This window comes from Erythrolamprus reginae, chromosome 2 (genome assembly GCF_031021105.1).
Source record: "Erythrolamprus reginae isolate rEryReg1 chromosome 2, rEryReg1.hap1, whole genome shotgun sequence".
NCBI classification, from domain to species: domain Eukaryota; kingdom Metazoa; phylum Chordata; class Lepidosauria; order Squamata; family Dipsadidae; genus Erythrolamprus; species Erythrolamprus reginae.
Window position 1 is genome coordinate 38,973,973 of NC_091951.1, and position 15,108 is coordinate 38,989,080.

General features: G+C 41.2%; 2 protein-coding genes across 3 annotated transcripts in view; both read right to left on the minus strand.

Annotated features, from left to right (window-relative positions):
- The window catches only part of LOC139160210 (cholinesterase-like), a 116,195-nt gene that overhangs the window by 14,240 nt on the left and 86,847 nt on the right, over positions 1-15,108 (minus strand). The gene's annotated exons all lie outside the window — the stretch shown is intronic.
- On the minus strand, positions 840-11,372 carry LOC139160217 (cholinesterase-like). 2 transcript variants are annotated; one of them, XM_070737862.1, is made up of 4 exons: positions 11,282-11,372; positions 3,630-5,148; positions 2,194-2,348; positions 840-1,286 (listed from the first exon to the last, which is right to left on the minus strand). In XM_070737862.1, exons 2-4 carry the CDS (start codon positions 5,120-5,122, stop codon positions 1,279-1,281), a joined length of 1,656 nt encoding a protein of 551 aa, XP_070593963.1. In that variant the 5' UTR covers positions 5,123-5,148; positions 11,282-11,372; the 3' UTR covers positions 840-1,278. The 2 variants fall into 2 exon arrangements, with proteins under 2 accessions (XP_070593963.1, XP_070593964.1); XM_070737863.1 differs by having other exon boundaries at positions 11,278-11,349.

Genomic DNA, 15,108 nt, shown 5'->3' on the forward strand with positions numbered 1-15,108 from the left:
GGGACAGCTCTTTTGGCGCGAGCCTCAAGAGTATAAATAGAGCCGAGTTTCCCATTGCCGGCTGGCGAGTTCCCAGCTGACTGTCACTTGCAAGAAAGAGCTGAATAAAGGGAACCGTTGTTTAGCACTTGGTCTGGCGTCTCAATACTTTTCACTTACATGTTGGATGGGTTTTCTTCTCCAGAATTATTTTATTTTATTCCTGCTCTGGGAATGTCTTCTCCTGTTTCCTTCCAGCATGTAGATTTGGTCCCTCTACATTCTTTTTTAAAAACAATGGGTGATTGGGTCCTTCAGTTGCTGAAAGGCCTAGAGAGCACTTTCCTAAACTCTGCTGAGAATTGTAAATCAGAGAAGGTCAATGGAGCATCCCCCTTTGTTGGGTATTGGGAGAAGTGTCGTGTTTGTATACTTGAAGATTACAAAAAGCTGGAATGGACCATTTTAGGACAGATTGTGGTTTAGACAGATCTAAAGATATTTCCCAAGACTTGTTTTGCTATAGGAGAGATATATCATATGTTTCCATAAAGGAACAGAGTCATGATGAAACATGAACAGCGTGATGCAAATACTGTAACTTACACATCCTTATCTAGTCTCCTGGAAGCTGTAAAGGAAGAAAAGTTTCATCAGGCAAGAGTGAGTGCTGCTGAATGTGAAGAACATATACGAAAGAGTAAGGTTTATGATGTATTGTCATGGTCCATCATTTTTGTTCCCATCATTAAATAGTACTGTATATGCTTTTAAAGTAAAGGAATATTACTGGACACAAAGAATGCATGATATTTACTGATATTTTTAGAGCACAAAAAATAAGACTAGAGAAGAAGAGAACAGAAGAGAACAATTCTTTATTGGCCAAGTATGACACACAAGGAATTTGTATCTGGTGCATAAGCTCTTAGTATACATACATACATACATACATACATACATACGTACGTACGTACGTACGTACGTATGTACGTACATACATACATACATACATACATACATACATACATACATACATACAAGCAACAAGTTATAAATCATAATCATCATAAGATACATTGATCAGAAATCATAACACTTAGTGATAGTCATAAGATACTAAATAAGCAATTAACATAAATCAAACTGGTTTTTCCATATCAGGATATATTAAAATAATTTTTATTACAATACCTAGAATATCAAACCTGCCACTGGGAAAAGGATATGTGAGTCATTAGATTATAGCAAAATTTCCTCTATTAATTTTCCTTTATTTTTTCATATTGCATGAAGTTTTCAGGTTGCTGTGAAAATAAAAGGATTTTTATCCTAAGAATTGAAACAGTATTTCTTAAGAGATTCTTTTTGAGGGAGGGGGATTAATTAAAAGCCTGTCTCAAATCAAGATCTAACAAATTTATTATTTTAACAGCAAAATGATGTGGGATAGATAGATAGATAGATAGATAGATAGATAGATAGATAGATAGATAGATAGATAGATAGATAGATGATAGGTAATAAATAAATAAATAAATAAATAAATAAATAAATAAATAAATAAATAAATAAATAAATAAATAAATAAATAAATAAATAAATAAATAAATAAATAAATAAATAAATAAATAATAAGACAGGATCTTATTTTCAGGAAAAAACCGGTATATATTTATCAAATATATATATATATGAAAACATTATTGTTCCTCACATGATCAGTCAGATGTTTAGACTGGATTTGATATGTTTTGTTCATCAACTCTGTCCTTCCCAAAAAAGCTGGAATGGACAGATATTTTTTGTTGGTATTAAATAAAGCTGCCTTTTGCATTTGAGTAAGAGGGATTTTGTCAATGACAATGGTGGTCAAATGGTGATCCAGACGTTTCAGGATTCATTATTGTTCTTGTTGTTAGCTTTACGTGAACAAATAAGATTTACATAGAGGACATTAGTAGAGACCAACACTTGGGATGTTATGAAATGTGCTTGCAAAATTTACAAAATTTATCGCTAGCAGAACAAAATTGCCCAGTGTAAAATCAAATGAGTATGCTTCAGTAAAGACTGGCAATATAATCAATTCTTAAACATTGCTCTATGAGTGAGATGGGTGATCTCTATATTTGATATATAAATGGTTTTTAAAAATATATTTTTCATCAACCACTACTCCCTTCCAAAGGCAGAACTAATAGCTGAACTTACCTGTCTCTTCAGCCTTTGAAAAAAGGCTCTTTAAAAAACCACAGTGCTCTATCACCCTTTCCTGGAATGGCTCAATATGAAGAAGGAAGAAATTCTGCTCTGTGGCATTATAGAGTGGCCACTCATCCTTGGTGGCTGCTGACCCAGTGGGATTCCTGTGGACAAAGAAAGGGACATTGATTGAAACTAATCAAGGAGAGAACCAACCTAGAAATAAGGAGAAATTTCCTGACAGTGAGAACAATTGATCAGTGGAACAGCTTGCCTTGAGAAGCTGTGTGTGCTTCATCGCTGAAGGTTTTTAAGAAGAGATTGGACAGCCTCTTCTGCAGAATTGAATAGAGCAGGAGTGAAATTCAGCAGGTTTAGTTTCTACAGAACAGGGGGCAGTGATTATGTGCAGTTTGGTGAACCAGTAAATCACACCACTGATTGACCCCTCCCCTCCCTACTCCTCCCACTCACTCCTTCTCTCCTGGGGTTCATACACACAGAGCAAGCATGAGAAGGAGACAAGAAACAGCCAGTTTGAACACTAGAAGACGTGGTCAAAGTTTTCTGTCGGTTTTGTGGGTGTGCCTTGGTGGGGTGGTGACACCCCATCGTGCTGTGAGTGACATCAAGTTGGCCATGCCCACTCAGTCACATGACCCCCACCAAACCACACCCACCAAGCCACGTCCACAGAACCAGCAGGGGAAACATTTGAATGTCACCCCTGCTTGTACAGGATTACAATTATTTTTATTTATTTATTATTATTTATTTATTCTTTGTCCAATATACAATACATATGAAGGAGAATAGACATTAAGTAATATATATAATGATAGAAAGTAAGAAAGAAGAGAGGTTGGAGGAAAGGAGAGAAAATGTATGATATATGAGATAAGGAAAGAAGATTGGACAGGGGACGATAGACACATCAGTGCACTTATGTACGCCCCTTACTGGCCTCTTAGGAACTTGGAGAGGTCAATCGTGGAGAGTCTTAGGGAGAAATGTTTGGGGCTTGGGGCTGACACTACTGAGTCTGGCAATGTGTTCCACGCTTTGACAACTCGATTGTTAAAGTCATATTTTTTACAGTCAAGCTTGGAGCGGTTGATGTTAAGTTTGAATCTGTTGTGTGCTCTTGTGTTGTTGCTGTTGAAGCTGAAGTAGTCATTGACCGGAAGGACGTTGCAGCATATGATCTTGTGGGCAATACTTAAGTTTTAAGCTTTCAAGATCCAGGATAGTTAGTCTATTTTCGTAAGGTATTCTGTTACGAGTGGAGGAGTGTAAGCGCCTTGCCTGGATTGAAAACAAGCAACATTCTATATTCATATTATTATTAAGGGCTGCATTACTTTAGATATAAAGTGCATTTGTTGAATGGCGAGGGTGGTGACAGCTTTCAACACAAATTTATAGAAGAAAAGTGAATCACTTACCCTGTTCTGGCAAACTCTGCCCAGTAGTGCATCATCTTACGGCTCAGTCTGGCTTCAGCCTCTGTGTATGTTTGATTGACGGGCATTATTGATTCAATGGTTCCAAAAACAAAAGGAACCTCAGCACTGTGAGATGCCCCAGTCCATTCAGGCCAGGTTGTCCATGAAGGGCGATGTGCAAATAAATAGGAATATACAGGAGTCCCAGTTTTCCTGATATTTCCTGCAGCTTCCCACAATGGGCACGAAAACATCCGATCTGTATAGAAGTGGGACAGAGCGGAGCGGAATTGTGCTGGGCCGTGTTGTCCTTCACTGTATCTCGATGCAATCGTCCGAATAAAATCTTCAGTTGCATTTGGCACCAACAGCCCTATCCCTTTCAGAAGCTGCTCCTGATTGATGAGATTGTCAGTTATGTTAGGGAAAACATTGTGGGCAAATATGGTCGCTTCATCAGAGGTTGCACCTATGAGGACTGGTTTGACCTGAATTTTCCCCTCCTCCATGAGCTTTTCTGGGTCACCAAGCAAAAACTCCCCATCTACGGTTGGCCGGAAGGGAACATTCAAAATGAAGCCACCTTTGAGGAACAGAGATATTTCATGGAGAATAAATTCAGAAACATTTTTTGTTTGCATACAATGCACTATGCTGATATTATTGTCCTCGGAGCAACCTAGCAGATGAACAAATTCCAGTGATTTTTGTCTGGCTTCCTCAGGAGACCTCCAAGCCCAGAAGGCATTAGATGTTCCACTCTGGATCACTGCTTGGGCAAAAAGGTCCTGGCTTTTCGGTGCGAGAAGGTGGAAATTCACAGAAGCTCCTCCAGCACTGCATCCAAAAATGGTCACCTGAGAAGGATCTCCCCCAAAGACCGCTGCATTCTCTTTTATCCACTCCAGGGCCAGTTGTTGGTCCCATAAGCCTAGGTTCCCTGGAGCAGCTGGTGGCAAGTACAGAAAGCCCAGGGCTCCCAAGCGATAATTGATAGTGACCACAATGACGTTCTCAGTGGCAGCCAAATGTGTGCCATTGAAGATGTCCACTGAAGATGTGCCCATTAAATATCCCCCTCCATGTATCCAGACCAAAACTGGCACTGGTGAAGAAGATTGTGGGTGTGGCACCCAGATGTTGAGGGAAAGGCAATCTTCTGACAGTGGTGTTTTAGGAGACCATATCTCTGCTTCAGGGATATCCTGGAAAATAAATTGAGGACAGGAATTGCCAAAACTGGTGGCTTCCAATGTTTGATTCCATGGCTGATGTGGGAGAGGTTTCTGGAAACGCAACTTCTCCAGGGGAGGCTCAGCATAAGGAATGCCTAGATAGACTGTCACAGATCCAAGGTCAGATAGGAACTGCTTGCCCTTAATAGGGCCACTGCTGGTTATGACCACTGTGTCCTCATTAGAAGCAGAACCGGAGGCTAATGGAAAGAGGATGAGGAGGCAGCACAGGAGAGAAGGACATAGTAGACAAGGCATTGCAGCAGTAGGACAATTCAGTGGACCTGGAAATAATTACAACCGATATGAAATTAGTCAATTACCATATAAGCCCACTTTATGCCAATTGATGATTAATTTATTATGATGTTGGGGATACTTTTTTGCTGAGGACATCACTGGTGACCAGGAAATGACTTGGTGAACCTTGCCCTTCTCTGTGATACATGAAGAACTTTCTAGGAGAACCGCTTAGAACTCTTGATTACTAATCCCCTTGCTCAGTGAATAGACAGTTTAACACAGAATTGCTAGTACATCTTCTCCAAGGTTTCCAATACAGCGTTGTTATATATTATCTGTGTTCTAATTTTCTAACTTACTCCAAAATTCTATTCTGGAACTTGGTGTACTAAGCCCTATCTTGTAAATTAACTAAAATAACTGGAAAATAAATAACAATGCTACTACCCTACAAAAAGACCTTGACTATTTGTAAGAATGGTCAAACAAATGGCAACTTCAAATCTCAACCAACATAGTTCTGTCTTACACATTTGAAAAAAACCCCACTCAAAACACAAAATACAAGCTAGGTGGATAAAACTTTGTAGATGACCCTCACTCTGTCAAGGACCTTGGAGTAGGGGTGAAATGCTCCCAGGTGAGACTGGATCTTTTATACCAGTAGCAGTAGTCACCGGTGGTTTGCAGAACCAGTACCGATGGCTAGCTGGCCATGCCCTCGAACTGCTCCCCTGGTCGCCGCTCACTCACCCTGCCCTGCCCAGTCTCTGCTCTGCAGCTTGCCTTCCTGAATCCCTGCGCCCCTGATCTGCCTGCCAGGTAAGCCTGCGAAGTCGCAGTCTATCTAGCTGCCCAGCCTCCCACCATCATACCAATCTGCCTTCCTTATTCCATTCCCCATCCACAGCCCTGACATGCTTTCCTGCCTTTCACGTGCCTTTCTAGTTGTCATCCTCCCCCCAGCCACCTTGCAAAGGCAGGCAAGTGGAAGGCCACGTGAAAGGCAGGCGAGCCACTCCGAGTCCTCGGAGAGGGACGGCATACAAATCAAATTAATAATAATAATAATAATAATAATAATAATAATAATAATAATAATAATAATAATAAGCAGAGTTGGAAAACCTGGACAGGAAAACCACAAAATTATGCATCCTTCATGCACTACACCCCCGCAGTGACATTGACAGGCTGTATTTACCAAGGAAAATAGGCGGCAGAGGACTTTTGCAAGTGAAGCAGGTAGTGGAAGAAGAGAAGCATGCATTAGCTGACTATGTGAAGGAGAGCAAAGAATCAACATTGATAGAGTCAACAATAGGAAACTTCTCCAGGTGAAGCAAACTAAGGACCAGTACAGAAACACTGTAACTCAAAGTCGTATGGACAGTTGTGCCACCTGCGCCACCAGGAAACATAGGCCTGGTAAACCCTCAGGGTTGTTACAGCAAGTCGCCAACCCTAGCAGGCCCTGGGAAGAGATAGCAATGGATTTTATTGTGGAACTCCCTGAGAGCAAGGGAACCACCATTATTTGGACTGTTATCGATTTGTTCTCCAAACAAGCTCATTTCATCGCTTGTTCAGGACTTCCCACAGCCAGACATCTGGCCAAGTTATTCTTAAAACACATTTACAGATTGCATGGAGTTCCCCGTAGGATTATATCAGATCGAGGGGTCCAATTCTCCGCCAAGTTCTGGAGAGAATTTGTCCGTACCATTGGTTCCACCCAAGGACTCAGTTCTGTGTTTCACCCTTCCCCAAATGGAGCAGCAGAAAGAGCTAACGCCCAAGTGGAACAGATGTTATGTGAGTTACCAACAAATCAATTGGGCTGAACTACTGCCTTTTGCAGAAGTAGCATACAACAACTCTGTACACAGCAGTACAGGATTAACTCCTTTCCAGGTCACCAGTGGACAAGATTTTGTTCCCATGCCGGAACTACCTATTAGAAACATAGAAACATAGAAGTCTGACGGCAGAAAAAGACCTCATGGTCCATCTAGTCTGCCCTTATACTATTTTCTGTATTTTATTTTAGGATGGATATATGTTTATCCCAGGTATGTTTAAATTCAGTTACTGTGGATTTATCTACCACGTCTGCTGGAAGTTTGTTCCAAGGATCTACTACTCTTTCAGTAAAATAATATTTTCTCATGTTGCTTTTGATCTTTCCCCCAACTAACTTCAGATTGTGTCCCCTTGTCCTTGTGTTCACTTTCCTATTAAAAACACTTCCCTCCTGGACCTTATTTAACCCTTTAATATATTTAAATGTTTCGATCATGTCCCCCCTTTTCCTTCTGTCCTCCAGACTATACAGATTGAGTTCATTAAGTCTTTCCTGATATGTTTTATGCTTAAGACCTTCCACCATTCTTGTAGCCCGTCTTTGGACCTGTTCAATTTTGTCAATATCTTTTTGTAGGTGAGGTCGCCAGAACTGAACACAGTATTCCAAATGTGGTCTCATCAGCATTCTATATAGCGGGATCATAATCTCCCTCTTCCTGCTTGTTATACCTCTAGCTATGCAGCCAAGCATCCTACTTGCTTTCCCTACTGCCTGACTGCACTGTTCACCCATTTTGAGACTGTCAGAAATCACTACCCCTAAATCCTTTTCTTCTGAAGTATTTACTAACTTTCCCCAAGTGCATTATTTTACATTTGGAAACATTAAACTGCAGTTTCCATTACTTTGACCATTTATCTAGTAAAGCTAAATCATTTACCATATTACAGACACCTCCAGGAATATCAACCCTATTGCACACTTTAGAGTCATCGGCAAATAGGCAAACCTTCCCTACCATATTGAACCTCCTTCGTCCATCACATTGGTGGAGTGGATGGAGAAACTGAAGAGAAGATGGGAGGACACCAAGAAGGAGCTAACAGAGGCCACAAAAGCTTGCAAGAATCAAGCAGACAAACACCGATCTCCTCAACCCCCTTTTAAAGTGGGAGATAAAGTTTTCCTCTCAACAAAATATATCCGGCTAAGGCTGCCTAGCAAAAAAATAGGTCCAAAATTTTTAGGTCCTTTCCCAATTGTGAAAGTAATAAACCCAGTCACGGTGCAGCTCACATTGCCTAGAATCCTAGGGAGGATTCATCCCATATTTCACTGCAGCCTGCTAAAGCCTGTGATCGGGTCCAACATTAGGCCATATACACAACCGCCGCCTCCCCCCTAGTGATTCGGGGGGAGACTCACTATGAAGTCAAAAAAAAATTAGATTCCCACATTTTCCAAGGAAAACTGCAGTACTTGATTCATTGGAAAGGGTATCCCCAGTCAGAAGCAACCTGGGTTAAGAGCCGGGATGTCAAATCTGATAGATTAATTAAACGGTTTCATGAAACTTATCCAACTAAACTGAAATGTCTTAACTGATACTAACCCCTATGTGTTTATTCTAATTTTCCAGGAGATGGTTCTTTGTGAAGGGAGGCCTCCTGTCAGGCCGAAGTCTTCATGTGGAGTTAGAGAGTTCAGCCTGACACAACACAAGGGGGGATGGGAGGGGTAGTGAGTAGTCAGAGGGGAAAGTTACTAGACACAACCAAAGATTCCTTTCTCCAAGCCAAGGTCACCGTTTGTTCTGCCTCAACTGAAGAGAAGAGGAAGTTGATAAGCTCCTGCACACAGACTGGCTCTCATGATGAACTTGTGGGTGTGGGGGATGTAAGATGAACCTTAACCTAGGTGGGATTCTGGGAAGTAAACTTGACTGTAAAAAATATGACTTCAGCAACCGAGTTGTCGAAGCATGGAACTCATTACCTGACTCAGTAGTGTCAACCCCTAACCCCCAACATTTTTCCCTTAGACTATCCACGATTGACCTCTCCAGGTTCCTTAGAGGTCCGTACGGGGCGTGCATAAGTGCACCATTGTGCCTTCTGTCCCCTGTCCAATTGTCTCTCCTTATCTCATTTATCTTTTCTTCGTTTCAAATTTGTTCACCTATACTTTTATATCTTTTCTTCTATTCTTTTCTTTACTTATATTACTACATATCTATTCTCTTCAATGTGTATTATGTATTGGACTAAATAAATAAATTAAATAAATAAATAAAAAGTACTCAGAATCGGAATGACAATGGCGTAGCTTACATGGTTCTGTTAATAAATCAAGCTCTGATTGAGAGAATTGGACTGGGACTTGTTTTATTTCTCAGATGCTATTTAGAATGCTGACACTCAGCTTATTTGTTGGAGGAAACGGAAAAGGGTGGCAGCTAGGACCCAGGGGTAGCCTGCTAGCCAGTCCAGTCCAACATTTTAGGCCCAGAGGAACCTGCCTGCAGCACACATGGACACAAGAGGGTGCTACTCTGTAGGGCACTTAAAAATCTTTTGGGAGGAAGGAAGAGAGAGAAAGAGAGAGAGAAAGAAAGGGAGGACAGAGAAATAGAGAGAAAGGGAGGGAGGAAAAGAGAGAGAAAGAAAGAGAGAGGGCGGAAGTGAGAGAGCAAAATTTAGTTTGAAACTACAAGTTTAGTCAACTAAACATTCAGTCCTGTGACAAGATCTGGGTTGCAAAAAATCCGAATGGCAGCTGGAAAGTTAAGTCCTTTGCAATGGTTGTGTGGATTTTTGCAATCCAGGCAGACTTGTTGGTTTACCTTAAGAGAGTTAGTGTGCAACATGAATAAAGTAAGAATGGACCTCTTAGTTTTTAAAAAAATATAAATGTCTGTAATGTTTGCAATTTAAAGTAAAAATCCCCAGTTTGAATTGATACTGCCAAATAGTCTACATCTCAACATAGACATATGAGCCGGGGTGGTGCAGCAGGTAGAGTGCTGTACTGCAGGCCACTGAAGCTGACTGTAGATCTGAAGGTCAGTGGTTCAAATCTCATCACCGGCTCAAGGTTGACTCAGCCTTCCATCCTTCCGAGGTGGGTAAAATGAGGACCCGGATTGTTGGGGCAATATGCTGGCTCTGTTAAGAAGTGCTATTGCTAACATGTTGCAAGCCGCCCTGAGTCTAAAGAGAAGGGCGGCATAAAAATCGAATAAATAAAAAAATAAATAGACAAGCTATTAATACATTGACCAGATTCATCCTTGGTTTTATGGCTGCAATTTTTAAACTTCCCAGTATCAAGTCCTAAATTCTGGGGTTTTTTTCTTATTCCTTCTATCCATGCTTCTTTTTAGATTTCCAAGTAATTTTCTATTACTAATCGTTCTGTACCTCTTTCATTTTTTTAAATTTAACATTCAACTCTCAAATGTAAAGATCACCCAGATTTGACTGACTTATCAAATTTCTGTACCAACAATCACTCTTGCATGCCTCTGAAGGCTTTTACAGAGGCTTTTACAATTTAGACCAATTTTTAATCACGAAATCCCCCCCCATCCCCCCACCCCCATCAGTGGTGTCCCACTTTATCAATGTTAAAATTGGGTCACCTTAGGCATGCCCTGACCACCAAGCATTCCCGATGAGTCACCTGACCACCAAGATGTGTGGACTTCCTTCCAGTCCCAGAATTTTGGGAGTTGAAGTCCCCACATATTAAAATCACCAAAGTTGAGAAATAATATTACAAGTCAGGTACAATTGAAAAGATAAAAAAGTACACATTCAACTTCTGCCTCTTAACCCAGGAACTCAGTTTTTTAATCACCATGGGATTTCCTATTTTCTTTCACACAAAGGCTAGCCTCAGAAATATTTTTTACAACAACTACATTCCCCTAACCCCTAACATGGCCGACTACCAGGCCTTGAGCCTTATGGATCTGGGCTGTGGAGGTGGCAAGTGAGTGTGTGAGCATACACGCATTCCCCACTCACGCAAACAGCAAGCCTGTGTGCCTGCCACACAAACATATTACCTTCTACACTCCACCCTACCCCAGCAGTCCACACAGATGAAAAGGTTGGGGAACTTCGTCCTAACCATAATATTATAATACACCCTTGTTCTCTGTGTCTCAAACTCTAGCAGGCATTTCCTATTATGGCTGAAGAAATTGTTGTTTCTTTATGTATGTTTAGCCTGGAATAGAACTAACTAGCCTAAATAGAATTAAGCACCCAGAAGAAAAGCAAGAAATTCTAGTCCCTTTCCTAAAAATCATCTAATTCTCTTTAAAAAAAACATTTATTCAAAACTTCTGCAGACTTACTCACTTTTCAGATTTAACAGGACTATTCGTTATTCGAAAGAAGAAAGCAGCTTGAGAGATGACCGGGCTGTATCCTATTCACAAAAAAAAAAAAAGATCATGAAAAGAGCAACTTTATATATTCCAGGAAGGTGCATTGACCAACTGGATTCTGTCCATAAAGTGGGAGGAATCTGCAAATATTGGCAAAAAGATCCAATATCAAAGACATGAAAAGACAGAGAACTTCTTTCAAATGGGATGAGAGGACTCTAGACCAAAGGACAGTCACTATCTCTGATAGGCAGCCTTGAAAAGAGCCATTACAACATCTGTCCATATTTGAAAGCAACTAAAGAACCTGAAAGCAAATAACAGACACCTGAGGTGACTCTAAAATGTTGGACAGGCAGCATCACCACCAGATAGATTTGCAATTGGCTGACCAACTGCACTCAGCAGGAATCATGAACAATTGTGGGAGCTAACTATATCGAAGTGGCTAGCCTATTTTTAAAAAAAGGATTAGAGGAGACTTGATAGCTATCTTCCAATACTTGAGGGGATTGACTCATTTTCTCGGGCACCAGAGAGTAAGAGAAGAAGTAAACGGTGGTCAACTCAAACAGAACAAAAGTGGAAGGGACCTTGGAGGTGTTCTAATCCACACCAATCCTGAGTAATGGTATGTACCTGATAGTTATTGGGACTATGGATGATTCCCTTGAATCAGTTTGGTCAGAAACTATAGATTGTCAAGGAAGACATGGAAAAGGGGCCCTGTGAGAAGAAACACAGCCGGCTTCCTCCCAAGCTGACCGGAGAAAGGAATGTCTCCTGAGAGCTACAACATCTACCAAGCAGTCTATGCTGAGGCACATGCCCTTCTGGATACCTGGGCATCCTTATCTAGCCATGTTGTCATTCTAAGAGAAGACAAGGTACATCTTCCAAGCCTTCTACAACCATGGCAGATAAGGGTGAATTCTACTTAAATTATTGCCGAAGTGAGTCTTACATGTTGGATGGGTTTTCTTCTCCAGAATTATTTTATTTTATTCCAGCTCTGGGAATGTCTTCTGCTGTTTCCTTCCAGCATGTAGATTTGGTCCCTCTACATTCTTTTTAAAAAACAATGGGTGATTGGATCCTTCAGTTGCTGAAAGGCCTGGAGAGCACTTTCCTAAACTCTGTGCTGAGAATCGTAAATCAGAGAAGGTCAATGGAGCATCCCCCTTTGTTGGGTATTGGGAGAAGTGTCGTCTTTGTATACTTGAAGATTACAAAAAGCTGGAATGGACCATTTTAGGATAGACAGATTGTGGTTTTGACAGATCTAAAGATATTTCCCAAGACTTGTTTTGCTATAGGAGATATATATCACATCTTTCCATAAAGGAACAGGGTCATGATGAAACTTGAATTGTGACAGCATGATGCAAATACAGTACTGTAACTTACACATCCTTATCTAGTTTCCTGGAAGCTGTAAAGGAAGAAGTTTCATCAGGCAAGAGTCATTGCTTATGAATATGAAGAACATATACGAAAGAGTAAGGTTTATGATGCATTGTCATGGTCCATCAATTTTGTTCCCATCATTAAATAGTTGATGCCCGTGAATGAGAACCACCCAAATCAATCTGTGTGCCAACCTGTATGTATTTTTTAACATGTCATCAGAAAGAAAATTCATTAAAAAGTCAGCATTTTTCACAATGTGATCCAAGCAACCACATATAGAAGACATTCCTCATGCGGCAATCATGTTCATATAGCACATTAAAGCCACATCAGTTTTAGTGTGTCAGCCAACCACATTTTAGCACTAAATGTTGGGTGAATTCAGACTTATGTGTTTAAGTTATGGCTTTGAGAGTTGCTCAAACTCGGAAACTGTTTAAGGTATTTATACATATAGTTATATATGTTCCAGGCCACAGCGAGGGACTCTGCCGAACTGTGTACAAGTGAATCCAGTAAAAACCCCAGCACCCTCTGAAAGCCCTCTGGTTACATCAGGCCCCACTGCCAGCTCTGCTACCTCCTCAAGCCACACAGGCAGGACTGTTGACACATAGCTGGGAGGCAGGTATGTGGGGAACCAGCCCACCTGAACCCCTAGGTCTAACTTTACAAAGAGGGACTCACAACCCACAATCTCAGGAGTAGCGAGTCTGTCTAGGCTAAATGTCTCCTTGGCTGTAATAGCCACTCCTCCCCCCCCTTCCCTGGGGTTGTGGCTGATGCCATACCTGGAACCCAGCTGGGCATATTTCAGAGAGAGGAACTCCTACCTCTGGGCCCAGCCAGGTTTCTGACACACAAACCAGGTTGGCCTCCTCCTCCAGGAACAAATCCTGGATGAGGAGAGCTTTATTTACAATTGGCCTGGCATTGAGTAGCAGCAGCCTGAGCCCAGGGTCTGGATTACACTCGTCACCAGTACCCCGGACTGAGCTCATGAGGCTGGAACAAGGGATCACTTTCAAACAGCAAGCCCTCATTCCCCGGGAGTGGCCTATCCCATGGCTCCCATCATATCTGCCTCTCCCCAGCAGCACCGGAATATTCTGGCCCTCTACCACCCCAGAGATAGGCTCCCCCAACTAAAAACTAAAAGATATTCCCAGCATGAATTTTTCTTGCTGAGTTTTTTTTTTCCTTTTCTTGTTTTGCTGCAACAAACACTAGTTTGTTGTTTTCATTGTACTATCCTCCATCATCATTGCCATGGTGAAATCTGTTTCCTTTTGCAAATTCAGGGAAATTGTCACTGGGCCAAAGATATTTTTTCTTTCTTTCTTTCTTTCTTTCTTTCTTTCTTTCTTTCTTTCTTTCTTTTTTTAATAACAAAATGCACTTCAAAAAAATTACTCCTTCCTTGTCAGATATTTATGGCAACACTTCATATTGTTTCCCTCTTCTCCACCATTTTATGATCTGGTCCACTTGTTTGTTGGACCCGTGCCCCTCCTGGCTGGTTTTATCCAGCAGGGAGGTGTCATGAGGCTGGCTCCAGGTTTTGTTCAAGACCTCCTTGAGGGAGAGGTTTGTCCCACAACCATTAAAGGTGGCGGTTGTGAAGCCCCTCCAGCAAGAAGCCTTCCCTGGGTCCAGCAGAAGTAAAGAACTTTCATCCAGTCTCCAACCTTCCCTTTGTGGTAATGGTTGAAGAGAAAGGGGTGGCGCTCAAGCTCCTATGGGGTTGGATAAAATGGATTATCTAGACCCTTTTCAATTGGGTTTTGCAGGCCTGGCTACAGCACAGAAATTGCTTTGGTCTCTCTGATGGATCATCTCTGGTGAGCCCGAGATGGGGGTCATTCCTCTATCTTGGTGCTACTTGACCTCTCAGCTGCTTTCAATACCATTTACCATGGTATCCTTCTACGCCGACTAAGGGAGCTGGGATTGGGAAGTATTGTATTATTGTGGTTCTCAATATTTCATTCTCTACGTGCGGTAAACCAGAATTCTCAATTTTCTTTTCAGTAAGATTTAGGGGACATTGATGTGTTATTAATATGTGAGGTTAAATGTGATCTTTTAATTATATAACTGAGATAGGGTTAAGAAGGCTTGCAAGAACTTCTCTGCTGTTTTATTTTGTTTTTAGGAACTTTGTAGACCAGTGGGTGAGGCTAAAAGCAAAGTAGTGACCCAGACAATTGGTCATATGCTGTAAGTCAAGGAAAAGATTTACCAGAACACATAAATTAAGCTCAGGAGTTTATAATCAGAATGAAAACCATTTTTATATTTTTTTTTACAACATAAAACTCCTCATGGTCCTCCTTTCCCCAAAACTCATTCTTGATTCCATTGTCCGTAGCTTCATTTAGAGTACTG

Bases quoted from the DNA above. Each gene is read 5' to 3' on its own strand.
- LOC139160217 (XM_070737862.1), bottom strand. From the start codon at position 5,122: ATGCCTTGTCTACTATGTCCTTCTCTCCTGTGCTGCCTCCTCATCCTC. The intron at 2,349-3,629 runs GTAAGTGATTCA...CTTTGTCCACAG, and splicing joins GCAGAGTTTGCCAGAACAGG to GAATCCCACTGGGTCAGCAG.